At 41.7% G+C, this 27,685-nt stretch overlaps 2 protein-coding genes across 4 annotated transcripts; one reads left to right on the top strand and one right to left on the bottom strand.

The window, feature by feature from the left end:
- The first annotated feature begins 9,466 nt into the window (after positions 1-9,466).
- On the top strand, positions 9,467-15,266 carry LOC136485678 (disease resistance protein Pik-2-like). Of its 2 annotated transcripts, XM_066482525.1 has the most exons (3): positions 9,467-10,672; positions 12,961-14,675; positions 14,750-14,893. In XM_066482525.1, exons 1-3 carry the CDS (start codon positions 9,723-9,725, stop codon positions 14,761-14,763), a joined length of 2,679 nt encoding a protein of 892 aa, XP_066338622.1. In that variant the 5' UTR covers positions 9,467-9,722; the 3' UTR covers positions 14,764-14,893. The 2 variants fall into 2 exon arrangements, with proteins under 2 accessions (XP_066338622.1, XP_066338621.1); XM_066482524.1 differs by having other exon boundaries at positions 9,469-10,672; positions 12,961-15,266.
- A 2,157-nt stretch (positions 15,267-17,423) lies between these two features.
- On the bottom strand, positions 17,424-24,662 carry LOC136485679 (disease resistance protein Pik-2-like). Of its 2 annotated transcripts, XM_066482527.1 has the most exons (5): positions 24,186-24,662; positions 22,144-22,321; positions 21,953-22,041; positions 17,833-19,809; positions 17,424-17,735 (listed from the first exon to the last, which is right to left on the bottom strand). In XM_066482527.1, exons 1-5 carry the CDS (start codon positions 24,593-24,595, stop codon positions 17,612-17,614), a joined length of 2,778 nt encoding a protein of 925 aa, XP_066338624.1. In that variant the 5' UTR covers positions 24,596-24,662; the 3' UTR covers positions 17,424-17,611. The 2 variants fall into 2 exon arrangements, with proteins under 2 accessions (XP_066338624.1, XP_066338623.1); XM_066482526.1 differs by having other exon boundaries at positions 21,953-22,321.
- Between the last annotated feature and the right edge of the window lie 3,023 nt (positions 24,663-27,685).

Genomic DNA, 27,685 nt, shown 5'->3' on the forward strand with positions numbered 1-27,685 from the left:
ACAAAATGTATACAAGAAAATATTAATATTTATGGTACAAAATTAGTATCATTGGATAGATCGTTGAATCTATTTTCATAATAAACTTATTTGAAGATATAAATAGTGCTAATATTTTCTACAAATCGAGTGAAACTTAAGAAAGTTTAACCAGCATGAATACTGTAGTAACACTTAACAAGGGAGAGGGAATAAACCATAACAAACATTCATAAAGTACCTAAGATATGCCGCTGTACTAGGGTCACGGCGTGAGGAGCATCTAGTAGCTAGAGTTCAGTCAAGGACAAAGACTACAATGAACTAGAATCAAATAGCTCGGTACAAAATTCCAGTGTATTATATTCCATTTGTTTTCAGGTAACTAAAATGTTGATGAAAAGACAAAAGAATGAACCGTGTTTCCAGGTACACCGAATGTCCACCCCTGTACTAGTGGCTTTAATCTTCTTAGGCTAGCTTGCACTGTTTCCCTTCACCTGTGGTAACTCTAGGGCGTGTTTGATAGAGCTCCAACTTGAACGTCAAAATAGTTTTCCTAATGAAACAACTTTTCCTGGCTATAAGTCACTGGTTATAAAAACAATTGGTAAAATAATTTCTGCTAGTTGTTGAAAAGGGTAAAATGTCCATAATACCTTTATTTTTTTCTTTTCTTCTCTCTCCTTATCTTCTCCCACTCCCGAAACCAATATAGGTCTGCACCGCACATGGCAGATCTCCTGTTCTCTTCTTCCTCTTGCCATGCCTCCACCCGGCGCCGCCATCGACTCACCCCTACCCTCCCTGACGGAGCTATGCCACCAGTGTCATGCGTCACCAGCATTTCCTCATCCAGTGCTGCAAGGACATGTCCCCTGCCCATGCACTATCGGACAGAGCATCTTTGCCGAGGGCCTGAGAATTTGCTGAGGGAAAATTCTTGGGCACTCGCCGAGGGCCTGGCCCTCGGCAAAGAACAACCCTCGGCAAAGACTCTATGCCGAGGGCCAGACTCTCGGCAAAGACAAGCACACGGCAACAATAATTGTTTGCCGAGGGCTAAGCCCTCAGCAAAGGGTCGGCCCTCGGCAACACCGCTTGACATGACGTCCATCCCCTGCCGTCAATCTTTGCCGAGGGCATCACCGTTAGGCCCTCGGCAAAGACTTTTTAACCGTTTTTGAAAATTTTCTTTTAAAAAATTCTTTGCCGAGTGCCCCTGGCCCAGTACTCGGCAAAGACAGTCTTTGCCGAGTGCCAAGCTGGCACTCGGCAAATTTTCAATTTTTTTTTGTTTTTTTGACCCCAAATTTTTTGTTGGGCCCGCCTACATTGTTTACAACTTCTTGTTCAAATTTGGTGCTTTTTCTAGTTTTTTTGTTTATTTGGTTGATTAATTTGATTATGTTAATTTTTTATATATAATTCAAATTTGAACTGCAAGTGCATGGAATATTGTAATCTAGTGCTTCGAAAAATGTTATTCAAGGTATTTGGTGTATGTTGAGTCTCTATTAACAGTTGCAGTAAATTGTTGAGACTCCACCTTAAAACCACACATCTTAAAATAAATTAACAGTTGCAATTTAATGCTTATTCTAAATATAGTAGAAAATGAACCATATTTCAATATGGGTATTTTTTAAATTTTTTTTTGAAAGAATAGCTTCCTGTTGTTGGCTAAATTGTTGAGACTCCACCTTGCAGTAAAAGAAGTTTATTAGATGCAATTCAGATTATCTTTTAATGCCAAATAGTAGGAAAAAGATACTTATTTTAACATGAGAGTTCAAATATAAACATCAAAATAAATCAAAAGATAAGACAAATATAAGAGAATAACCAATCTATTTTATCAAAAAGAAGGGCCCCAAATGAGATTACAAACAATTATTATATCATCCTCATTGATTGAACCTTTTTTTTTTGCGAAAGCTCATTGATTGAACCATGACGCCATAAGAAGGGAAGTGATCAGGGTCCCTTAAAATCTATGACCAACCTTGCACCTATAAAAACGAAGGAAATTTCTACATAGATGTGCACTAGTTTTTTCTATGTATTTCTTCAACAAACTCATTAGATTTTTGTACGCTAGGCTCCAATCCTATTTACAACACATGCTATTCTAGGAAATTAAAGCCGCACCCAACGAAGGTGCAAGAAAGTAATGAGTAGTGTAAACAGTAGTATGGTATGTAAACTCGTACATAGGACATTTAATGAGGTATTGAAAATCTTGCACTTTTCATAGTCCTTGTTGGATCTCTTATTGAGTTGTTTTCAAAAATATTTTATTTGAATTAAACTCAAGATATTTTATCAAAACTTGTAGGTTATGATGTTTTTTTGCAATTGTTGTTTTAAAAATATTGTAAAGAGACAAGTACTTGCATTCAATATGACAAAGCTGAAGGAGACTTCCCAAGCTTTAGAGGTAACAAGACAAGGAACACTCAATATATCAGGTTTTGAACCCTCCGAAGAGGTGGAGAGAATTGAAACTAGACATGGAGGATGAAGACAAGGAGGGTGATTCTGTAGGTGATCTTAGTCCAATGGGTTGGTGAAGTCATTTCGAATTAGTCCTTTATAGATTGAAATGGAAATATTGAAGAGTTATAATGATGGCGGTCTCATTTGTTATTTTTCTATGATTTTCAAGAATGGATTAGTGTATCACAGAACTGTTCCTCTATGATTTCTTTTGTTTATCAATCGGTGTTGGTCAAGTAGATGTCGCTGTGATGTTCATGTGATTTTTAGATTTTTTATTAGCATGTTCTTTGTTTTTTTGTAAAAAAAAAGAGACCAGGTTACACATTTGTATACTGCCACCATTCCAACTTCTAGCTAGGTCACTTTTGATTTGTTCCGTGTTAATTCTAACATAATATATTTATAGATAAACATAGCAACATCTATGGCAACAAATTAGTTTGTTAAATTCTTTATGATATATATGTGTTGAAAATTAAAAGTTAATTTTATTTTAACTTTTGTTAATATGTTTTTTCTTAAAATTTCTTTAAAGATAGAGAAGTTTTCATGACAAGGAGAATATGGTAACAAATATCAAGTTTGTTAATTTTATTGTGATAAAAATTAAATTATTTTTCTACTATTTGAAACACTCCCTCTGTCGAGAAAAACATGCAACTATGAGTTACGTGCCAGATAAAGTTGTTCACGTTTGATTAAGTTTTTAGTAAATAATATTCATATTTATGACTCTAAATTACTTTATTATGAAAATATATTTTATATTTGAACTAATGATATTTATTTGATGTTATATATATTTATAGATTTTTATCTATAATTGGTCAAACACGCATATAGGTGTATGCTTGTTAATAAGTATTTATAAATTTATAACTAAGTTATACGTGAGCCAATGAATATAAATTTTTTACTACAGTTCAAACATACAATAATTAGCCTACCATAAAATTTTCACCATAATTGGACCATAGAAACTACATCTATGAATTAATTATAGAAAATCATAGATCTAAAACTACATCAATAAATTTCTACTAAAGAATACCATATTATATGTTCACTATATAGATCTACTCATGTGCTGTCCAACAAAATTTAATTTTCTATTTTATGATTTTTCTGTGATTAATATATTTTTTCATAGATTCAGACGAAATAAATAAAAAGGAAAAAGATAAAACCGCCTTTGAAAACCGATTGTAACGGGTTAGGGAGGTAAAACGAACGGTTGAAAAAGTGTAGGGAGGTGGTTTACCCGATTTTAGAGTTAAGGGAGAAAAAACAGACTTTCACAAAAGTCGAGGAGGTAATCTGGACTTTTTCTTTTATTTTTCTCTGCATGCATGTATCGTTTTTTGTTTGTTGTATCTGCGGCTTGCAGGTGCATGTAGCCCAATTGACCGGCCTGGTGGGCTCAAAAGCTTTTACGATAGAAGTGATTGTGGCCCAACGTCTGTGTGGGCTGGACATGATTCCACGACAAGTTTCCATTTCAATTCGTTCCATAACAGTGTACTACTCTAAGTGGCCCAGGTGGGAGTAAATTTGCATGGGCCCGTGTCATCCAAAAGCCGAGCTAAACTATACCAGCTGACTCGGGCCGGCGTGCAGTGCCCAAGGCCCAATGTAACTGTTTAGCTTTGTATATACTCTGAAAAATAGCTTTACAATTGAAAGTTATACTGCTAGAGAAATATACCAGCAATAAACAGAAAAAAATACTAGCTGGGAGTAATAACTAAAGGAGCACAAGACCATTATTTAACGTGCATACTCAAGGTACTGCGAGAGTAATAGCTTTACAATAGAGCAAGACTTCATCTAAAACTTCAGATCGATATTTTGCCGAAATGCATGCGCGCGATGGTCGAGCTGCATGGTGCAACGAGCGAGCAGGGCGGCAGAATCCGAGTCATCCGAGCTACAAGTCCGCTCGACGGGTGCGCTGCACGGCGCAATGGCCGAGCGGGGCGGCGACGTCCGCGACGACCAAAGCTGCACGACGTGATGGAGAACGGGGCGGCGGGCGGGCCGCGCACAATGATGGACAAATGCCGACGAGATGCGCGCTGTAGTTGCAGCTGACGGCGTTGCTTGACCTACAGGAGCGACGGTGGCCCGAGCCCTAGGGAGACGAAACAGGTGCTTGGGTTATAGGGAAGTAGAGTCAATGTGAGTAGGATTATGGTTGGGCCAGATAGAAAATAGAGAATTTTTTACTCTTTAGGAAGGTTTTAATTCTCTAACTATAGCTGCCGTTGTTTCTAGATATATCGGTTTGCCGAGGGCAAAGCCATTGTATACAATTTAACCACTATAGCCCGATTTTAGTCCGCTCACTACTAGAGAAACGGGTTTTAGTCTCGGTTGGGAAGGCCCTTTAGTCCCAGTTTTCCCAACCGGGACTAAATTCCCGGGACTAAAGGTAAATAAAGGAAATCCTCGAGGCCTCGCTTGCTCTACGTGAGATTCGAATCCAACACCTCTCTCCTCGCGCGTAGGTACATTACCAACTCAACTGCACACCACTTGTGACAGAGTCATGTGCGCTCTCCTTTTGAATAGACTCGTGGGAGACCTTTAGTCCCGGGTAAAAGACCTTTAGTCCCGGTTGAAGACACCAACCGGGACTAAAAGGTCACCCTTCAGTCCGGGTTGGTGTTACCAACCGGGACTAAAAGTTGGTGAACTTTTACTCCGGGTTGGTGACACCAACCGGGACTAAAGATGACTTTTAGTCCCAGTTGGTATTACGAACCGGGACTAAAAGTCATTTAGTCTCGAACACAAAAAATATCGAGACTAAAGGCTAAAATCAAAGTGGGTGAAAGGTCTGTTTTCTAGTAGTGGCTATTAGCTCTTTGAAAAGGGTGATTGATAAATGTCTTAGCATGTTATTTAGAACGATGCTCTTTAGTAGGAGTATTAGGTGTATACTAGAAAGCAACGCGCGGCAATGCTGCGCGGCCACGTGGGGTGGAACCAGTTGTGTAGCAGCTGGATTTAGTGTTGATCTTTTAATTTTTTAGGATAAGTAGCAGAAAAGTACATGGGCTTCCAATATTTTAAGCAGAGCATACAATAACGGATGTTATTGATATGTATTGTGTTAGTCATATAACCAATTTTTATATGAAGTATAGAATTTCCAAGTCTCATCTTTTTTTAAATTTTTTTGAAAAAGGGCAACAACGTTCATAGACGTGGTTACTTAAGACTACAAGCACATGCATGACTTTTAACCGGTGACAATAAACCTTTGCTTGATCTGGTTTCTCAAATATTAGTATCTAAAAGTAAATGATAAAAATACTTAAATATGTGAAATATTTATAGATGGAGAAACTAAACTGCTAATGCTGAACATTTGAATTATATTTGTAATAATTCATACGATATTATATATCTATATTGCATAGATCTAGCTATGAGAAACTCAACAAGACTTGTTTTGCACCTAGGTCCCTATATTTTTTCGTAATTAACCCGTGTTCTGATGTAGTGTGAACAATTGTTCTTATGAGTCAAGAGATTTGCAGTGGGAACCCTAGAAAAGCTTCTATTATTCTTTTTTCCTTACCCATGAGCGCTCAGCAGAGCAGAGTGCATACGCCAGCGTCGATTTGTTCGAAGACGACCATGGCTACGGAGCCGGGCCGGCCGACGAGCTGCGTGGGCCCACGCGGTCCTCGGGCCCGCCGTGGCTCGGCGGGAGGCAGGTCGTGGCCTGCTTGCCACGCGCACAGGCTCGGCTGCAGCGGTGCAGCGCACGTCCGCCAGGGTCGCTGTGGCGCTAGGGACCGCTGGCCCCCGCCCACGCCTGGAGGTGGAGGGACGTGCGAGAGTCGCCCGCGAGGGAGTTCGCGAGGATTTGCGACCGTCCGAGTTGTCGGCTATATAAACGGGTGAGAGACCCGCTACGACCCGTATCGAACGGACCAGATTGCATGAACGCTCGATCTAATGGCTAGCGGGTGACATGGCACACTATCGGGTGCCCGCTTTTGGTGCAGGATTTGTTTATAGAGATTTGGATTGCATTTGTTTATGTTCCTCCTAATCAGGCTCAGGGCATTTGCAAAAAAATTCTTAGGCCAGTCTTAATGGAGGTTTTCATGTTCCAATTTCCAAGGCTCACATATGTTGGGAACAGTGAGGCAAAGTGAGATGTTGAAATGGAAATATTGAAGAGTTACAATGATGGCGGTCTGATTTGTTATTTTTCTATGATTTTCAAGAATGGATTAGGGTATCACCGAACTGTTCCTCTGTGATTTCTTTTGTGTATCAATCGGTGTTGCACAAGTAAATGTCATTGTGGTTGTTCACGTGATTTTTAGATTTTTTAGTATGTTCTTTGTTTTTTTTTTAAAAAAAAAGACCAGGTTACACATTTGTAAACAACCACGTACCTTTCCAACAACTTCTATCTAGGTCACTTTTGTTTTGTTCTATGTTAATTCTAACAAAACATATTTATACATAAATATATCAAAATCTATGACATCAAATTATTTTGTTAAATTCTTTATGAAATATTTGTTGAAAATTAAAAGTGCATTTTATTTTAGCTTTTAGATGTTAATTATGTTTTTTCTTAAAATTTATTTTAGAAAAAAGAGAAGTTTTATACATGACAAGGAGAATACGGTGCCAAATGCCAAGTTTTATTGTGACAAAAATTTAATTTTTCCTACTATTTGCCATATTTTTTTGCCAGAAAAATATTAGAAAGTATAGAGAAATATATTTTTAAAAATAACATGTAACTACGAAAAATATTTTAGGAAGAAGCAAGTACCTCATCTTGGGGTAGAACAGGACCTTGGTCCTCTGTCACACACCACATAAGATCTTGCTTCTCGCTCACTAATTATAATAATTAGAGGCCTGATCAGATTAGCCTTAAAAGCAGACTTGATCCGCACACGTGTTCAGCGTTCTGGTGGGAACACACTCGCGATGGATGATTATATTCAATCTTTTTCAACGTGCCCCCTGTTCTTTTTTAATTTTTTTTCATCAGATAATGGAAGACTTGCTCCATTTGCTCTTCATATATGAAAACGAAGGAAGGAGGCCGAGATAAAATGACGTTGCCATTTGAGGAATCTGATATCTTAAGGATAATGACTCTGCTTAACGAAGAGTGGAGGCTCAACATTTGCAACTGAAGGATGAAGGATCGATTCTGAAGTCTGAACGTAAGTGGACCCCTGAACATTGATTTTATTTCTCTGGATATGTGGTAGAGACATGACACGCGATAGTGGCTGAATTTATTTTTTGTTTTTTGTGAGCTTGATAAACACTGAATGCTGAAGCCGGAATATATTTTTTTTCTTTTCTAAAAATATGTTTTTCAGTGTATATATCGTTGTCTGTAAACGGAGCTGGAGAGTGTGGATGGATGCTTATTGGTGGGCCAAATGTATAACCCCAAGTGAAAGTCCTGTTGGGCTAAGAAGCTTCAGGTTGGAAGTGACTGTGGCCCAACGTCCATGTGGATCGTAGGGACATGATTCCGGAACAAGCATTATTTCCACAACATCCTACTCCAAGCTGCCCAGCTGAGAATCGGCCCGGCCCATAGAAAAATGGGGAAGACAGTTGATTTATGAATCCACCTCTTTATTAACAATATATACTCCATTCGTTTCAAATTGAAAGATATTTAGGGTTTTTTAGATATATAATTTTGGGCAACACTAGCACCCGGACATTCGGACGCCCACACCCGCGCCTACTACACACAGAGGCAAGGCCCGCTCGTGCCACTCCCCCACACTTCCCTGCTTCCCGCGCCCCTCCACGCCTGCTGCGCCGCTCCTCTCCATGCACGGCGCCCCAGCAGCTGCAGCAGGTGGCTTACATTGCAACATGCATGACACCCCTTATCCACTTTTGAAACATCCAAATGAAAAACAATTGCAATATATGTGTGAAACATATGGAACATCCAGATAAATACACTTGAAACATACGTCTGAAAAAAATAGATCAAACATTGGAAACAGGCACTTGCAACATATGTGTACAATCATTACAACATATGCAGCATCTCGATCTACTTTTGTAACATTCCCATGAAACACTTGAAACATACCTACGAAACATCTGAAACACTTGAAACTTGAGCTTGCAACATGGGAGAACCCGGGGCCGGGCAATTCCAACCGTCGGGGGTCGCAGCCAGTGCCGCGTGAGCACCACCACCACGACCATCATCGCTAACAGCACCGGGCTTGGCTCGGCCAGGTGGGCGACGCGTGCAACAGGTGGGACTGAGCGGTGCAGGATGGGCGAGAGGTGGAGCGGGCGCGCGGCGTTTGGACAGGAAGGCCGCGGCCAGAGAAGGCCGCCGTGTTGGAGAAGCCAGCGACGGGCAGGCGGCGCGGTGGATGCTCCCACGGCGGTCGCATGCGCGGCAGTGGAGAAAGGAAATATCGCTGTGTTTTTTTATTTTTTTGGAGAAACTACATCGTACTGACGGTGGAGCGGAGGAGGCCTATTGGGCCCGATTGTTGTGCAGGCTCGGGAACGAGCCGCCCGGACGGAACACGCCTGGACGGACGCCCATGGGCGAGCATTATCATATAATTTGGTCCACACACTTAGATATATACACTATGTATAAATATATAGTAAAAAAATTGACGTAGAAAAGTCAAAACGTCTTATAATTTGGAGCAGAAGGAGTAATTCACAAGATGCATCGTATTATAAAGAGCGAGGGTGGCTCTCAAGAATACGCAGAAGATATAGAAATGCAGTTGAAGGATAGCGAGATTCTTACTAAAATGACTCTCTAATGATGATTTGGAGAGTAAATTTTAGCAAGATGAGTGAAGATGCTCTAATCTGCCGTGGTTCCTCTCCAATCCAATTAAAATATATACTATATATTTATATGTATCATTGTTACTAAAAACACATGTGAGCACATTGACCTGTTGAGCATAATACAAGGGAGCAGCTGGCAAACAACTCCCCTCATCATTAAAGAGTCTCTCCGTTGCCCAGATACGCTCCATTCTCCGGCCGATTATTCCGATTAAGCTGCGCCACTGCCGCTTGCTCTTCCATCGCCTGACTCTGACTTCCCCGCCGCTCACTGCCATCCATACATCACCGACGACTCCACTACTGCTCTTCCACCCTGTATTGACGACGACAGCCGGCGGTGCCCCTCCCGTTCGCCGCGAGCGGCCGGCCCCTGAGGCAAGGGCAACGCCATGGAGCTGGCCGTCGGGGCGTCGGAGGCGACGCTCAAGTCCCTGCTGAGCAAGCTCGGGAGCCTCCTCTCCGAGGAGTACGCCCTGATCCGGGGCGTCCGCGGCGACATCCAGTTCATCAACGACGAGCTGGCCAGCATGCAGGCGTTCCTGAGCAACCTGAGCAAGAGCGACGAGAGCGGGCACGACGACCAGACGGAGGACTGGATGAAGCAGGTGCGCGACGTCGCCTACGACATCGAGGACTGCATCGACGACTTCGCCCACAGCCTCCGCCCGGACCCGCGCGGCACCGGCTGGGTCACCGCCGCCAAAAAGGCCCTGTACGAGATCCGGACGTGGCGGCCCCGCCGCGCCATCGCCGCGCAGGTCGTCGAGCTCAAGAGCCGCGCGCAGCAGGTCGGCGAGCGCCGCGTCCGGTACGGCGTCCGTGACCCGGAGCCCGGCAAGGGCAACGGCGGCCTGGCTGGCCTGACGGAGCACCATGCCGCCGAGCACCAGCATGTCGCCCGGCAGCTCGTGCGCGTGAAGCCGCCGGTGGGGAAGGATGTGCCGGATCTCGAGAGCTGGATGTCCTTTGACGAGAAGAGAAAGAAGCCCGGCGTGCTGTCCATCGTCGGGTTCGGTGGTGTGGGGAAGACCACCATCGCCATGGCGCTGTATAAGAAGTTTGGGCCTGAGTTCCAGTGCCGAGCGATGGTCACCGTGTCGCAGAACTCGGATCTTGAGGTAGTCCTCATGAGTCTTGTCAGCCAGGTCAGGCCGCCACCCAACAATGGGGAACGGCAAGGCAAAGACAGCTCCATGGACAAGAAGATTCCAGTTACCAGAAGCATATTGAGCCGACGACTTAGGCTGCCGTGCGGAAAGGATGGGGAGGATGGTAGCGCTGTGCTGCAAAAGCATGGACAGATACAAGCGGAGCTGAAGAAATACCTCGAGCAAAATAGGTATAGTAGATCCTAAATTTATTATAATTCCTCTACTTTGGATATTAATTGTCACACACATAAAGCCGACTCTTTCATGGTACACATATCACTTCAACCATGGCGCTGTACTAGTGGCTTTAATCTTCTTAGGCTAGCTTGCACTGTTTCCCTTCACCTGCGGTAACTCTTGGGCGTGTTTGATAGAGCTCCAGCTTCAACGCCAAAATAGTTTTCCTAATGAAACAACTTTCCCTGGCTATAAGTCACTGGTTATTAAAACAATTGGTAAAATAGTTTCTGCTAGTTGTTGAAAAGGGTAATATATCCATACTACCATTTTTTTTTCTTTTCTTCTCTCTCCTTATCTTCTCCCACTCCCGAAACCAATATAGATCTGCACTGCACATGGCAGATCTCCTGTTCTCTTCTTCCTCTTGTCATGCCTCCACCGGCCGCCGCCATCGACTCACCCCTACCCTCCCTGACGGCGCTATGCCACCAGTGTCATCCCGACCGGTGCTGCGCCACCAGCATTTCCTCATCCAGTGCTGCAAGGACATGTCCCCTGCCCATGTCGGCCCTAGCTTGTCTCGACTCTTGTGCCGCACTGCCATCGGCTCAATCCTCCCTTCCCTCATGGAGCTGCGCCACTGGCGTCTCCCCAACCCATGTTGCACTGCCATCTCACTGGCCCATGCTGCGCCACTGGCCTCTCCCTAGTCCAGCCTGTGAAGAAAATCAGACATCGGCACCACGCAAGGCCCACGGGATCGAGAGGAAGCCGCGAGAAGCTATTATTTCCGGCCCCTCTCTCTCATCGTGATTCAGAGCTAATTTGGTGGAGTGGAGCGGCAGGATGGCGTTTGATTGCGGCTCACGTGGAGCTTCTCACGGAGCACTACCAAACATGCCCCTAGTTTTATAGAACCTTTCAGAGTTGTGTCCCTTAGTCTTTTTCTTACATTGTCCTATTGTATTGCGGTCTCTTGTCTTTTGTATGTTCTAGTTTGATCAAACTTTGTTCCAGCACTAGTGTCTTACCTACAATAATTCCTAGGACCTACTAAAACATATAACTGGAAACCATGATAGTCCCAGTGACTATTTTTCATTCAATCACCAAATCTCAAGACATGGCCCATATATAATGGCCATCTTAGCTGTGAAGTCATATTTACCATACAATAAACATATAAGTTGCTAATTGGCTGGAATGTTTTCTTATATGTAATATGGATATTAAAACTTTTTTAATTAAGAGTTTAGTTGTAAGTGCTACAATTTTTAGAATACTGTATGAAACACTCATTGTTTTATGACATCTATCTTGGGGCGATTCCACGTAACATGGCTATCTATATATCACTAATGCAATTAAGGGTACGTTTTAAAACATAGAATCTTTGATGCAAAAGAAAAAAATGAAAGATTGGAGTCGAGAATAACAACTACAAAGAGCTTTATGTTTTCCTTACGAAAGTAGGTTTTATTTTCAAGATAACCACATCGAGTTAATACAAGCATTTTGAAAACTAGTCCTGGCCTCTACAAGAAACACAGACTAAAAAAAGCTAGGAATACATATATTTTAACGATTATTAGCCCATAAGGTAATTATATTGCCACCCATATTCTTGGGAAAGAAATGCCATGGCGACCTATGCCAACTATTATGGTTTTGAATATAAATTGAAACATAGTTATACATGTCAATAATTAAAACCTAAAAAGGGCACATAATGGAGTGAGAAAAATAAGTCATTTGATTAGTTGGGACCATAAACTTATCAACAAAACTTTCAATGCTTTGTGACTAATGACGGAGTATGGTTTGATGGACTAGTGTGGGTTAATTTCAACATGGTATTAGTTTCCAGTTCAACAAAAGTCTAAAGGAAACCATGGGAAAATCCTTTGCAAGGAGCATGTATAACAAGTATAGCAAATTTGTTATATGCCATCCGAAGTTACAAATTCCCTTCATTGCAATTATTTTTTTTGCGCAACATTCATTTGTTCAGCTGAAAAATGTGACATTGATAGTGATGGCATATAAGGCATGAAAAACCCCAAATATAAATGTCAATGAAGGTAAAATATAATTTTCATTGCCATATAAACGATGAAAAAGTCTAGATGAATGGCAACAGAGGGAAGTTATAATTTTCAGTGGCATAAAAAAGATGTATACAACTTTGGATGGCATTGAAAGAATTTTCTTGCCCTAAAGAAACATTAGTTAGATAACATACATGGAATTAGATGTTAACAGTTCTCATGTATTTTTGTTTTTTATATCGTTGTAGGTACTTACTGTTGATTGATGATGTTTGGTCATCATCTAGTTGGCTTTATATCAAGAAATGTATTCCTGAAAATGATAAAGGAAGCAGAATAATAATCACCACAAGAATTCAAGCTGTCGCAACGACATGCTCTTCTCGCAAAGATCAAGACCGTGTTCATCCAGTTGATGTTCTTAATGAGAAAGAAGCCAAAGAATTGTTCCAAAACACTTTGAATGAGTGCAAGCATGCCGTAAATAAACAACTAAGTCATAACCAAGTTCCACACAGAGTCTGGGAAATGTGTGGTGGCTTGCCATTGGCCATAGTTACTATGGCTGGTCTCGTGGCATCTAAGCTGCATATGGTCCAAAAGGATTGGATTAAGGTTTGTGATTCTCTGTTTCTAGAGTCACAAGTATGCCGTAAGCCAGAGGAATTTATGAGGATAATCAATCATTGCTATAATGATTTGGATAGTGATCTCAAGACTTGCTCTCTATATCTAAGCATATTCCCAAAGGGACGCAAAATCAGTAGGAAGAGGCTTACCAGAAGATGGATAGCCGAGGGCTTTGTCAGTGAGAAGCAGGGGTTGAGTGTCGAGGATGTTGCAGAGACATGCTTTAATCAGCTCATTCAAAGGAAGATAATAAGGCCTATTGAGCACAACAACAATGGCAGGGTGAAGAGTTGCCAGGTCCATGATATGGTTCTGGAGTACCTAATTTCAAAGGCAGCTGAAGAGGATTTCATCACTGTGATAGGTAGCCACTGGTCCATGCCAATGCATAGCAACAAGGTCCGTAGGCTTTCGGTCCACAACAGTGACTCCAACCGTGCAAAGCATGTGCATAGCATGAACCTGTCCCATGTTCGGTCACTAACAGTGTTGGAGAGCCTTGACAAACTGCATTTCAAATCATTCAAAACAGCAATTGTGCAAGTATTAGATCTCGAAGGTTGTAGAGGTTTCAGGGAGAGCCATGTCAAGGTCTCAGACATATGTGAAATGATTCTGCTAAAGTATTTGAGCCTCCGAAGAACAGACATAAAGAATCTTCCTCAGAATATTCACAAGCTCAAGTATTTGGAGACTCTAGATATAAGAGAGACAGAAGTTCAGGAGTTACCTGCAACTACAGGACAGCTGGAACGAATAAAGAACATACTTGGTGGTGATAAGAGAACAAGGAAGACATTGAAACTTCCTAAAGAGCTCAAGGGAACAATGAAAACGTTGTGCATATTGTCTGGAATTGAGATTGCAGATGGATCAACCACAGCTGCATCAGACCTCAGTTACTTTACGGGGCTAAGGAAGTTGGCAATTTACAAGATTCACAAGAGTGAAGAAATATTCAAAGATTTACTCTCCTCTATCCAGTATCTTAGTGGTTATTCTCTACAAACTCTTGTAATTGATGATGAGTCATCTGAGTTCCTGAAGACTCTGGACACAATGTCATCCTATCCAATAGACCTGACTGCTCTTGAGCTGTCAGGAAGGTTTCTTAAACTCCCAAAGTGGATGGACAAGCTCAATGATCTAGTCAAGTTGACACTTTCGGCAACAGTCCTCAGGACAGATACTTTACAGCTACTTAGCCGTCTAGGTTCACTGTTTTCCCTCACATTTTCAATTAGTGAAAAGCAGGATCCTTCTTTCGCAGCCATTCTTCAGAAAAATAAGTCTGATTCAGGAGGAGACATATTTGTTCCGGCAGGAGGATTCAGTAAGCTTCGTCTGCTTCGCATAATTATTCCTTTTCTTCCATCTCTTAACTTTGCAAAGAATGCAACACCACAGCTGGAAAGGATTGAACTGCACTTCAAAAGATTGGAAGGTCTACATGGCATGGACAAACTTGGAACGAACCGTTATGATGTCTTATTAACCATTGATGGCCAAGCAAGTGGGCTTACAAAGTTGATAGTAGACAGTTTGAAGAAACCAACATCTGATCAGTACTCCCTCATTGTTAACGAGCATCATACTTGATTGGACATCATGTTATCCATCTAATATTACCTTGTTATATGCCAACTGTAGTTATGAACTCATTTTTTATGTTACTTGTGTGGAGGTCCACAGAGCCTCATGCTTTATTGCCTCGGATCATTTTATGCTTAAATGCTGTTGTCACTTGTAGTTGTGCACTAAAACTATTCATCCTAATTGTATCTTATTAGCCTGCCAACCTGTTCTCCAACATAATTAGTCTTATGTCACATAAATATTAAGTTTCTTACATGAACTTTGTATGTAAAACTAATAAAATTTTATTATGTTTACTTTTCTCTTTTCATTCCCTAACACATACCACTATTATAATAATCTTAGGAGACACTGGATTTTAGTTTCAGAGTCGGACCTCAGCATCTCATGTTTCAGAAATCCAATGACCATGGCCTGCCTTTGGAACCTATTTTCAGATGCAGGCCATTGTTGTCACAAAAAATATTCAGAACTTATTCATTTGACCATAGGTGAATATAAACTTTATATCAAAACTACAGAGCTCAACATGATCTAACAATTTTATAATAAACAAGATAATTAGAGGCCAAATTATTTGTTTTTGTTCTAGTGTTATGAAATTTAAATATTTGAATTTTTCAAATGAGGTCAGATTCTGACGTGGTCTATACTGAAATTGAAGCTATTGATGTGTTATACAACATTGTTGTTGACAAAACTTTGATTTTAGATTGTTTAAAGGGTCAATTATTTGTTGTTGATGACAGTGATCGTCGGTATCACACAGAAGACATATATGGCGTTTGGCCCCCTAGACAAGGTTGGGTTGGGCTGACTACTCAGACTCCTGGGACATCTCACCAACGTGCTATATTAGGCGTAGCCAATGTATCGTTCTTGTTGTAACCGACTAGGAAACAAATTTATAAACCGATCGGGCTATGATTCGATCTGTATCTCTACCCTCAGACTATTTAAGGAGGGTTAGGGAGCCCTGAGTGCACCCCGAAACTCTTGATGCAACCCCAACGCATACCATCATATGGCACACAAGCAATATAAGCATCATCAAACACTGGATGTAGGGCACCCCGCCCGAAACTAGTATAAACCTTTATGTCTCGTGTACTACCCTCTAGATCTATTATATGTAATACACCACATAATTATTGTAGGTGGTAATTAAAAACAACGATAGTTAGCGCACTAGATAGGGGCTTTCATGTATATTAACCTAAACAGATCTAGACGAATTCCATCGGTAGCTTTGCCATCAACTCAGTGGGGTGCCCATTACTTGATGTTCCATGGAGACACTCAGGGTTCCCTCTTAGGCTAGTTAGTTTCTTGAAATTGAGGTTTATTGTGAAAACCTCAATCTGCGAGATAAATCCTTCAATTAGTGTTGAAGCCCATACCTTTTTGGAAAGTTCACATGCAATTTCCTTTACCATGAGCTAGTCAAGATGATTTGGACCAAGTTTTATATTTTTGGAGGTGATTTAAAGTAGTTCTGGAATTTTTTGGATCAAGTTCCTTGTTTGTGGAAAACATAGTCATCCAGTTAAACATAACCTGGTTTTTGCAATTTGTCATTTTTGTGGAGATCTCCTAGTGATTGATTCATCTTGTTATTGTAAAGCCTTATTTCAAATTTCACAATTTTTGGGAGATTGTTTGAATGGACTTTTCCTTTTTCTCCAAAACAATCTCAGGCTGAAATATACGAAAACATGCATATGGTCATCCTGCTTGGAAATAGGGTGATTCGATTTTCACTATGTTTCGGTGTTTTTTCGTTCTTTGCTCGTTTAGCTTCCTCGCCATGCTTCTAGTCTCGTTCCTAAGGCCAATAGGTACATTATCACTACGTGATTTTGGCAAGAGGTAGAAGAGAGAAGTGTTTGGTTAGAAGTGGGATATATGCCAAGTTCTTTCTCTGTGAAATTTTTTGATTGGCTCCAATTAACCCCATCTGGTTATCTGTTCCAGTCCTTCAGTTAGCAATATGGTTAAGTAGGGGTAGGCGTTAGTCTCATGTGACCCAGTCTCTTTATAAAATAGAGAGGGCTGCACATGTAACACAGGGAGAACTGAGAGGCAACGCAACCACATAGCTATAAGCTCACAAGGGGGTGCCAATGGCTTTGGTGGGTGCCCTGAGCAGCCAGTGTCACGGATTCAGGGAGGAGCACCTAGCTATAATCATACCCTGGGGATGTAGGCTTTTTGCCAAACCTCGTTACCAAATCTTGGGTCTCTGGTGTTTTATGTGATCTCCCGTGAGCACCGCCTAGGTATAGATCAAATCAATTGCTTCCGGTTAGTTGCAGGTGTCACCACACAAATGGAAACTAAACTGGACATTTGGCAGAAGGAGATTGGCTACCAGTTCACATATTTGCATAGACATCACATTATGCGATACGTTGATCACTTGACACACTGATCATTTTTTTCCTGGTGAAAACTCATGCACTGCACCTGTGGCGATTCTGGGACTTCAAACCAGATGAGCAGGACCCTCACAAGGTTCTAACTGTTTAGAAAACGTGATTTTTTATAAGATTGGAACTGAAAAGATTTTGTGATGAGATTCTGTAGATCACATAAAAAATAAAAAAAATATGAAGTGGTAAAAGTGAATTGTCCAGGAATAAATAGTTGAGTATGGATGATACACAGGGAGTGTTAAAGAGCTCGAAGTGTCAAAATGTGGCTTTCAAGTTGAAGAGATACGATCTTATATTTTCTTGCAACTCCTTTCTTCTTTGGTCGAAACTTTTTTGCAGTAACTCTGACCTTCCTGCTTGATCTGTGAATAAAAAAGAACAGTACTCTCATCAGTAGATGTAAAGACAAAATCACAAAATCTATCTGTTCAGCTAGAGTTGTAGGTCGAGAATTAGTACCTCTTGTTGTTCATTTCCTTCTCTGGTTTTTGTTGTGCATTGTCGAGGACCTCATCACTATTTGTCATATTTTCTTGCCGAACTCTTTTTATTTCCAGATTTGGGCGACCGCTGTGACAGGATATTGCTCCCTGAATTGCAGCTTCTGCCTCACCCACCACTCGGTGGCTAGCATTGAAACATATTATTTCAACATGGAGGTGATCTAGGGTTGACAAGTCCTCTAATCCAAAACTGAAACCATGGTTTACATCTTTTGTAAGTGAAGCTTGAAACCTAAGCTTGAGCCTTTTGAGCTTTTGCATGGCATCTGGTAATGGTTCGAACATTTTTGCCATCACATTACTAACCAACTGTAAGCCTTCTAGTTTCTTGAACCCGTCGGTGTCCATGCCGAACTTTCCCTTGGGATGATGTTTCGATGTCAGGGAGAGGAAACAAAGATTATCCAACTTCCCCAGCACGTTTATCATATCCTGTGACAACTCATTGACCTCGATGGATAACGAGGAAACATGAAGTGAATCAATCCATTTCGGCAATTTGTCAAATGCTCCGTGCCTTATTTCAAGTTTTTTGAGACTTGGAGGCGCCCATTGGGAATCCGGTACCGGTGTATCCATAAAATCTATGGAGCAGCATGTCAAAATGGAGAGACTTTGGATATTTTGCCTGACCTGAACCAGCGAGCGCAAGTTCTCCAGCAGCTGCTGATGATAGGTGTGTAACTTCTCATCCTCCCATGACCATATGGCAATTCTAAGAATCCTCAACTTTGTTAGATTGTGGAGCTCTTTCAGAAAATTGGGCTCACTGATTTTGATATCTCCTAGCTCCAGCAAAGCTTCAAGTTTTCCAATCCCCTGTGGTATGTTTGTACTGCTATTAACGTATAGACGTTTCAGTTGTTTTATTTGGAAAATCCTTTCCGGCAATTCAATCACACCACTTTCCCTTAGATCCAGTGTCTCCAAAAATAGAAGATCACCAACCTTTTCTGGAATGTGTGTGATATATTTGCCTCCAATTATCAAGCATTTCAAATGGAATAAACTTCCGATATCCTTGATATCATCATTCTGCAAGGATTGAGAACCTCCTAGATCCAGGACACGTAAATCCTGAAGCACTGAGAGGGATGGTATCCAATTAGTATCACCAGAGACAACAAGTGACTTTACTTGGGACAAGTGCCCTTCAAGCTGCTGGTGCTCTACATTGCTCCCCTGGATGGATAACCGCTTTACCATACTTGAAATAGCTCTACCTTGGACATGACTACTCAAAACAGTGACAAAATTATCTTGTGTTGACATTGCGATCATCAATTCATGATCTTTCACAGTCCAATATAGAACCCTACCATCAGCATCAACATCAACGGGTTGAATGAGGTCTCTTTTCAAGAGCTCCTTTAGGTAGAGCCCTCCTAGTTCCTGCGAAGTCCTTCCTTCAGATTCCTTTTCATGAATGAAACCTTCCGCTAGCCATTTCCATATCAAATGTTCTCCATTGACCTCACAACCCTTTGGGAACAGACTCAAATACAACAGGCAAGTTTTAAGATGAGGTAGATCATGACCAATAGTTTGATCAAAAAGAAGTCCACTGTAGATAGAGGCATAAAAGGCATACAGTTCATCCCTTGTCATTGATCTTTTGTCTGCCAGTAATCTTGACATGGTAATGATGGTTGATGGCATCCCACCACATCTTTCTAAAAATTTTTCATATATCTCTCCCAGTTCAGAAGAAGGCCATTTGTCTTCAGATCCAAATAACCGTTTGTACAACAGTTTTCTTGAGTCGACATCTGAAAGTGGCTGTAATTCATGAACACTGCCAACAAAATAGGCAATATGACCACGTTTGCGGCTTGTCATTAGTACTGCACTACCATAGTTATTATCAATCAGTGCACACTTCAGAAGCTCACATTCAGGTTCATCCAATATATTGTCAACAACAATTAGATACCTATAGCAAAATAATGTTTTCAGAGTTAAAAATTAATAATTCAACTATAACCATGTTAAAAAGAAATCAAGGTGAGTGTAGGAAAGGAAAGATCATTCTCTACAAACATGGTCGTAAAGAAAAGCTAATCCTAAAAGTCCTCACAAAAGTTACAAACATATAGCCATCAAATCCGTAGAGTAATATAAATGTCAAAAACAATAATAGTCATTGGATTTGTTATATTTTTTACAAAATTACCCATTAGATGGTATACTCTACGGATTATCAAAAAAAAATACTCTAAAGCAACTCCAAAAAAAATTATATATAAAATAACACCATTATAACATAGACACATACACATACATACACATCTATATTACTTAGCTTTGCCAATACTAAAAATATATCCTATTGACTATACCATTGTGAAAAATAAAATAAACCAATCCATTAGATGGTATATAAATTATGCACCTTCCTCATTTTACTAGATTACACTCCAAGACATGCATCTAAATACCCTTATTTGTCACTATAGAAAAAATCTCATAGTACTACTATATAGATTAAAGTGCATGGTAGTTCTAAAACTTTTTCTAGTAGTGCGTGTCATCAATGTTCCTGAACTATTAATTTGTATATCTAGATTGCTAAACTTAGGGCACCCGCAACAATTGACTCATAAGCTAGCTCAAAGCATTTTTTTTCATATTTTAATAGAATAGAGAGAAAAGCTAGCTCTTGATCCAGAGCTAGACTCATACACACATTACAAGATCATGTGAGAGTGTCATGTGTAGCTATCCATATTATGAGCTATATGCTAAAAGTTAGCACTATTGAAGAAGTTGACTTAAAGCTAGTAACTAGCTTATACCATTGCGGGTGCCCTTACTATGGAGTTCACTCGTGATACAACACCTATATGTAAATGTGTGGTTAGTCCGTTTACATGGAATCTATCTAGCATTCATGTAATTAAATTCCTACAATTCATCATTTATATCGAAGTTGGGCCATACAAGACAACAAATGGGAAATATAAATATTCTAGTGGGAACCACATTACCCTCCATTGACATTACTTTCTTTCTCTTGGATTGCCAAATCATATGCTAATTAATTGTATTTGGACATTGAGTGGCAGAACTAAGTATTTCACAGACCCATATGGCCGTGCTGGTTTGACATATTGGTAATCATATATATGCTAATATATAAATGGTTCTCCCTCCAGTCTATTTTATTAGGTATCTTGTGAGACGGTACGGTCTTCTAAATTACACTTTGATTATTTATTTTATATATGAGATTGTTTGTGATTATAAATTTTATGATTATTAGATAGTACATTTGATTACAAATCTAATATTATCAGGTTAATATTACAATAGGTAAAATTTGTAAGCTAAATTATTTTTCAATTATAAAATTTAACTCTTGGCCGACGTGAAATGCCTTATAAACTAGACCGGAGGAAATATTTGAACATTTAGTGGCACAACTAGCATATAAAAAAGTTTGGAGACCTATGTGGCACTACCGAACAAGTTATTGGACCGTTGATGTATATTTTACTCTCATATATATCTATTTCCTAAATTACCCTTTTATGACATTATTAATTTAGAAAAAAAACTAAGTCAAGGTATACATGCATATTTTTCGCCATTCATACCAAATATATATGAACACAAAAGCATTATGATCGTATTGATTTCCGCGTCAAACACATTGACTTATCTAATTTTTATCTACACTTATAATGTTTGCAAAATGTAGTTATATGAACCTCATATGCTGTCTTTATTTTCTACCGTTTCTATAATCATTAGTCATGCAAATTAATAACCGGATCTTTTTTCTAAGATTATGTAAGGGGATTAAGCAGCGGATGTATTTTTGCTTGTTATGTCGAAATTTATGGGGACATTTTCTTTGTTTTTTCCTTGGAACCAAGATGTGGAATTGCAATATCTGTTAATTGTAGTTCTCATGTGTCCAATATTGTATCCGCTATAAGTTAGGGCAAACATTACATGAAATTAAACAAGAACTAGCAGCACTATTAAGGAACCAATAAATGTGTGAAAAATAAACTATAAAATAAATAATGATAATACACTAGTTCAAATAAAATGCTTGACATATGGCGTACCTCTTAACCTTCAGGGTTTTCCTGATCTTATCAATTAGTTGTTTGGGATCCATCTCTTCGAAATCACCATGTTGATCATCTTGGGTAATCTGTTGCAGCATGGACCTTAGTATATTTATTATGTCAGACCGACTAGATACTGTGACCCATGCTTTGAGATCGAACTGTGGAGCTATGTTGTCGTAGACCACCTTCGCTAGAGTTGTCTTTCCCAGAGGTCCATCCCCAACAATAGCAACCACCTTCAATTGCTGACTAGATGTGGCCCCATACTCTGTAAGGATGTTGACTAGCCTCTCCCTGTGACAGTCAATGCCAACAAGGTCCTCGGTGTCTAGATGCGGGCCTTTCACCTCAGACATGGCATTGCTGCGAGCAAAAATATGTATGATATTCGTGTCTCAGCAGTTTATTGGGTCATATGGAAGAACAGGACATAAGACTATTATGATAAAAAGTTGAGTTAACACCAATGTGAAAAAATTTGTCATAATTCTTACTTGAAACAATATATAGCCTGTTCGCTTGCTCGTATCTGGCTTATAAGCCAACGAACAGTATTTTTCTCTTACAACAAACCAACCAACAGTACTTTCAAGCATGGCTTATAAGCCAAACCAGCCCAAACGAACAGGACGATAATGGACATTATTATACAAGAATGGCTTCAACGAGAAAGTGCAGGAGTACGCTGGGATTCTGCTTCTTGATGCTTGCTGCTTTTAAGATTATTACAATGCCCTGTCGATATAAAACCTGTTGACGTAGATAACTGGCAGCAATTGATAGTTACGTGGGTGGTTCTCTAGATTATGGATAGTCACTGGTGTGTCTGTATATATCTTGAGAAATTTTATAATTGTTGGAAAAAATATAGACCATCCACAGGGTAAGATCGGCGGTATAAAAATAGGAGGTACCCATATGAAAGTACTTAAAAGTACCAAATTGATGGGGACGGTGCCAGAATAGGTGGAACCAAGTACCAAAACAAGTGTGCAAGTTCCATATTTTTCTGAATTCATTTTGTTTATGATAAGGATAATTTGGTAATTCAGTATAGGAAGCACTAGAACCGTTCTTTGTTCGTGCTCATTCAGACACTGTCGTTCGTACTTCTCACCGTCGGGAACACTAGGACCGTCGTCCGCGGCTGTGGGGAAAAACTCAGGATCATGGTGAGCAAAGCCAGGTTGGGCGGGCCGACCTTGGTTCGCCGCCGCCTCCAGCGCCGCCCGGCGGAACCAGTTGTAGCTCGCTGGCTTCCTCCTCCCCGTTTCCAGCGCCAACCCCCCCCCCCCCCCCCCCCCCCCAGCTGCTACCACGTACGTGGTGTTAGTGAAGGAAGAGATTGAGAAACAAATACGATCCTTTGTCAAGAATTGCTACCACTCATGGTTCCATGGTCTGCTAAATGCTAACTGTCCAGTTTCTCATCAGACAACTTCGTCGTGTTCAACAAGGATGGTACAGCAGTAGAGCGTGGCTGCTGTTCTCGGTTACTCAAGGGAGGAGCGTCTAGCGGTGGCGCCCTGGGCTCTTTAGTGCGGATCGAGAGAGGAGAGCCTAACGGCGCCGGCGGCGATGACAAGCTATTGGGAGTTCGGGGCGCGGCGGCGTCCGATGGAGCCGAGGCCGCCGGGTGTTACCAAAATACCCTCTATAATACAATTTGTATTTTATAAATAATCTTCCTCAATTAATTATCTAAGAAAATAAAAAAATAAAAGTACCTAGAAGCACCTGGGTACTTTCCCAATCAATGTAAAAGAGCTCATATATCTTTCGAGAAAAAGAACTTGTTTTTAGGCTATATGCTTTTATACAGAGGTAAGAAGTGATCTTAAGATGGTTGTATTAACTCGATAAAATTATCTTGTGTTAATAAAATGTTTCCTCAATTAAAAAAAAAAAGGAACTGGGGCTAATCCAGGGTGAGATGCTGAAGGACTCGATTCTAGCGGTGGAAGCCCTTTTTTTATTTATATCATCGCCCAAATTCTCTGTATGTTGCGTTGCTGATATGCGCTGAACTTGTTTTGGGATCATAAATAATACATGACGGACAAATTTGACGCAGGTTAATTATGTCTTTTAGCTGTTAGTTGAAACTTTAATCTAACTACCTGTGCCCAGTTTCTGTAAAACTAATTGGACTGTTTCCTTTGCGGAAATGGAAATGGGGTAACCTGGTCTGAATAAAGAGGAACAAGAATGGAAATCGATTTTGTACCTCACATGACGGTCAGTTGAGTCCTGTAGCCGGCGCTTCATTTCTCTGATACTAGTGGCGAATTCACGGCTAGCCCAGATACTCGCTATCTTGAAGCTGATTTTGGCAGCGAACCCTTTCAGGCCCTGCAGATCTGCCATCCTCGACCGGTGAGCGCGGATGCGATCTCGAAGGTTGTCGACGTCGTGCTGGATCTGGAAGTACAGGTTCCTCAGATCCGCCGCCCTGGCCTTGGTTTGCTCGTCAAGCTCATATGCTGGCACCTCTGCTATCTTGGAGAGGTCAACCTGAAGGCTCCCCAGATCTTTTTGCACAATACGGATGTCGCTCCTCACCCTGCTCCGCAGCTTGTAGACGCCATCGGCCTCGGAGAGCAGACTGCTCAGCTCCGGCTGCACTGCGAGCTCCATTTCACTGTGTTTTTCTAGCTTGTGCTCGTATCCTCGCCTCAGTGTGTCTGTGGCTATGGCAGGGAAGGGGGCGTGAATGGAGCAGAGCACAACGAACTTTCTGAGGTTATAGGGCGTGTTTGAGGAATTTTTTTATTTTCGACACTTTTTTTAAATTATTTTTAATTCTAACACTGTTTTTTTTTCTTCAAAAGTAACACTTTTGGCCGTGCCTATTTTCAGGGCGCGGCGAAACAACGCTGCCGCGTCATGCATGGCGGCGCGACAGGGGTGCCTACGTGGCAATGTCCCGGCCTGCTGGTCGCTGAAGTGGTAGGGCTTGCCGCGCCACCGATCAGGGCGCGGCTGTGGCGCGCCACCCGTCAGGACGCGGCAGAGCGAAATAGAGGCCCGCGGCCTAGTACCTTTCCTCCCTCTCTGTTTCACTCCGCACCGTCCAGCCGCCACACATCAGCCGCGTCCGCGCCGCCCAGCCCCCGCCGCCGCGCCTCCCCCGCCAGCTCCTTCTAACCCTTGTCTCCCTCTCTCAGTCCCTCCCTGTCCCCACTACGCCGCCGCCCCTCCCAGTCGCCGACGCGGCCGCCGCTTCCCCGTGGCGCGGCCGCCGCTTCCCTGTGGCACGGCCGCCCTCTCTCCCCATCCTCTTCCTCCCCTATCACCCCCTGTCCTTAAATCTCCTCCAACTTTGGGCGCAGAAGAAGCCCGCCGCCGGCCGGCCATTGCCGCCGGCGGCCAGCTCGTCGCCTTAGGTGGATTGGGGTGGTCCTCGTGCCACCGGCCGGCCATTCCCACCGTGGTTTGTCGAGGTAATCCTCTTGTGCATTTGTTGCTTCAATAGAATTGTTGTTAGCTAGGGTTAGGATTCAAAATTAGTCAATGATATTAGTAAAGTTAGCTAGATAGGTATAGTTAGTGAAGTTAGTTAGTATAGTTGGTTAATACAGTTAGTTAGTATTGTTAGTATAGGTACTAATATTAGTTAGTGTATTTAGTATAGTTAGTTAGAATTGTTGTTATAGGTATTAATATTAGATTAGTTAGTTTTCTTAGTTAGTATAGGTATGAATACTAGATTAGTTAGTACGTACGATGATTTCGATGACCTGATGAAGTTTCTGAAATGCTTTTGTAGATGGATTGTTGTGTTAGAGTTTTCTACGGAGGAAGTGTTAGGACAGAAGATGGTATGTTTGAGGATATGGAAGAAGAATTAGAATGGTTTGATGAACCTCCTAGCTTAAGTGATCTTTGTGACCGTTTGAACAGAAAGTTTGGCGGTGATTATACACTGAAGGAGAGGTTTGATAGTGGAAAGACTAGGGCACACTACATGCTGATGCCCTTGCGGGACCATGCTCATTGGTCCCGCTACAATAGGGTAATCCAAGGTTTCAATGTGGCCATGGCTGAGGTGGTTGTGGAGAATGGGTACAGGATGCATGGTCTCCAGGAGGGGCCGTCCTTCGAGGATGATACTCAACAAGAATGTGGAGTTCATGTGGAACCAACTATGGGTACTATGGATTTGGATGGTCAGTTGATGCAGGAGCAGTTTCATTCAAGTCAAGTAGGCTATATAAGGAATGACTTCGATGTGAACGAGTTCGAACGGAAAGAGGAGGAGTAGGAGGAGGACAGGATCGGTGATGTAGTTAGCAGTGATTCAGACGATTCAGATGATGACCAGGGAGGTAGATATGCTATGCCCACACCGGTTGATGCCACGCTAGTACCTGTTCATGGTATGCCATTACTAGTACCAACTGAGATTTTGCATGCTATGCCGGCTCAGGGTTGACTAGTCACAGATTTGCCAGCAGATGATACCCCCTATGATTCATGGGGCAGAATTAGCGAAGCATAGCAGTATGTTCCACCACCACCTTACACAGCGACATACCTTGAGCAACTAAGGTCGATGAACGTACCTTTTAGGGGCGTTCCGAACTATAGGGTTGTCAGCATGATGGATATGGCAGTTTATGACACCGGTCTCCAGATGTGTAGAAAATCATTGTATGACCATGAGAAAGAAATCCTTAGTAAGGGTATGATATTCAATACAATGTCAGAGATGAAGCTCTTCTTTCAGGACTATGCTGTGTATCACCATAGGTCGTACAGCATCACTCATTCGAACCAGGAGTTGAGGTACCACGTGATATGCAGAAACGATTGTATGTGGAGGTTAAATGCACGAAAGAGACAGAGTGATGGCAAGTGGAGGATAAGTAAAGTGGTCGAACCCCACACTTGCCTATCAAATAAAGCGAAGGAAAGTCATTAGCAGCTCACTATACGTTACCTTGCCCGTCATATATTGGGGCTCGTTGATGACAATAACGATATTTCAGTGTCTTCGTTACAACAGTCCATATCTGGATTCGTTAAGAATAATGTGAAGTACGGAAAGGCTTGGCGTGCTAAGCAAATTGCCCTGCCGATTCGTTGGGGTAGTTGGGAGAAAGCGTACAACAGGGTGCCCCACATCTTATGTGCAATGCATTACTACAACCCTAGCTTGAAATGGTTTGGGACACCAGAGGGATGTATTTTCGGGACCCGTTGGGGCTTGTCCTACATCGTGTGTTCTGGTCGTTCGCGCAAACGGAACATGCGTTCTAGTTTTGTCGGCCAGTCATACTTGTTGATGGCACTTTCCTGACCGGAAAGTATAGGGGCACCTTGATGATGGTTGCTACTATTGATCCAGAGGACTAGATAGTACCCATAGCTTTTGCTTTGGCAGAGGGAGAGAACAATGAATCATGGTCATGGTTCATGCGACTTCTATGTGTACAAGTGCTTGGCCCATCTCGCACTATATGTTTGATCTCGGACCGTCACCCAGGGCTTCTTAATGCTGTAGCTGAGCATGTAGATGGGTTCCCATGTCTAGTGCACAGATGGTGCATGAGATACTTTGCCGCTAATTTCTGGTGGCGTCAGAGAAAGAAGGAGGTATGTGACAAGGTAAAGGCTCCATGTTGTGTACGTACAGAGCACCAGTTCAAGGAGACAAAGAGAGAACTAGACAAGGTGCTAAATGAAGTGGGCAAGGCCTGGTTAAAGACGCAGATGGAACATAAG

This window comes from Miscanthus floridulus, chromosome 10 (assembly GCF_019320115.1).
Source record: "Miscanthus floridulus cultivar M001 chromosome 10, ASM1932011v1, whole genome shotgun sequence".
Classification (NCBI taxonomy): Eukaryota; Viridiplantae; Streptophyta; class Magnoliopsida; order Poales; family Poaceae; genus Miscanthus; species Miscanthus floridulus.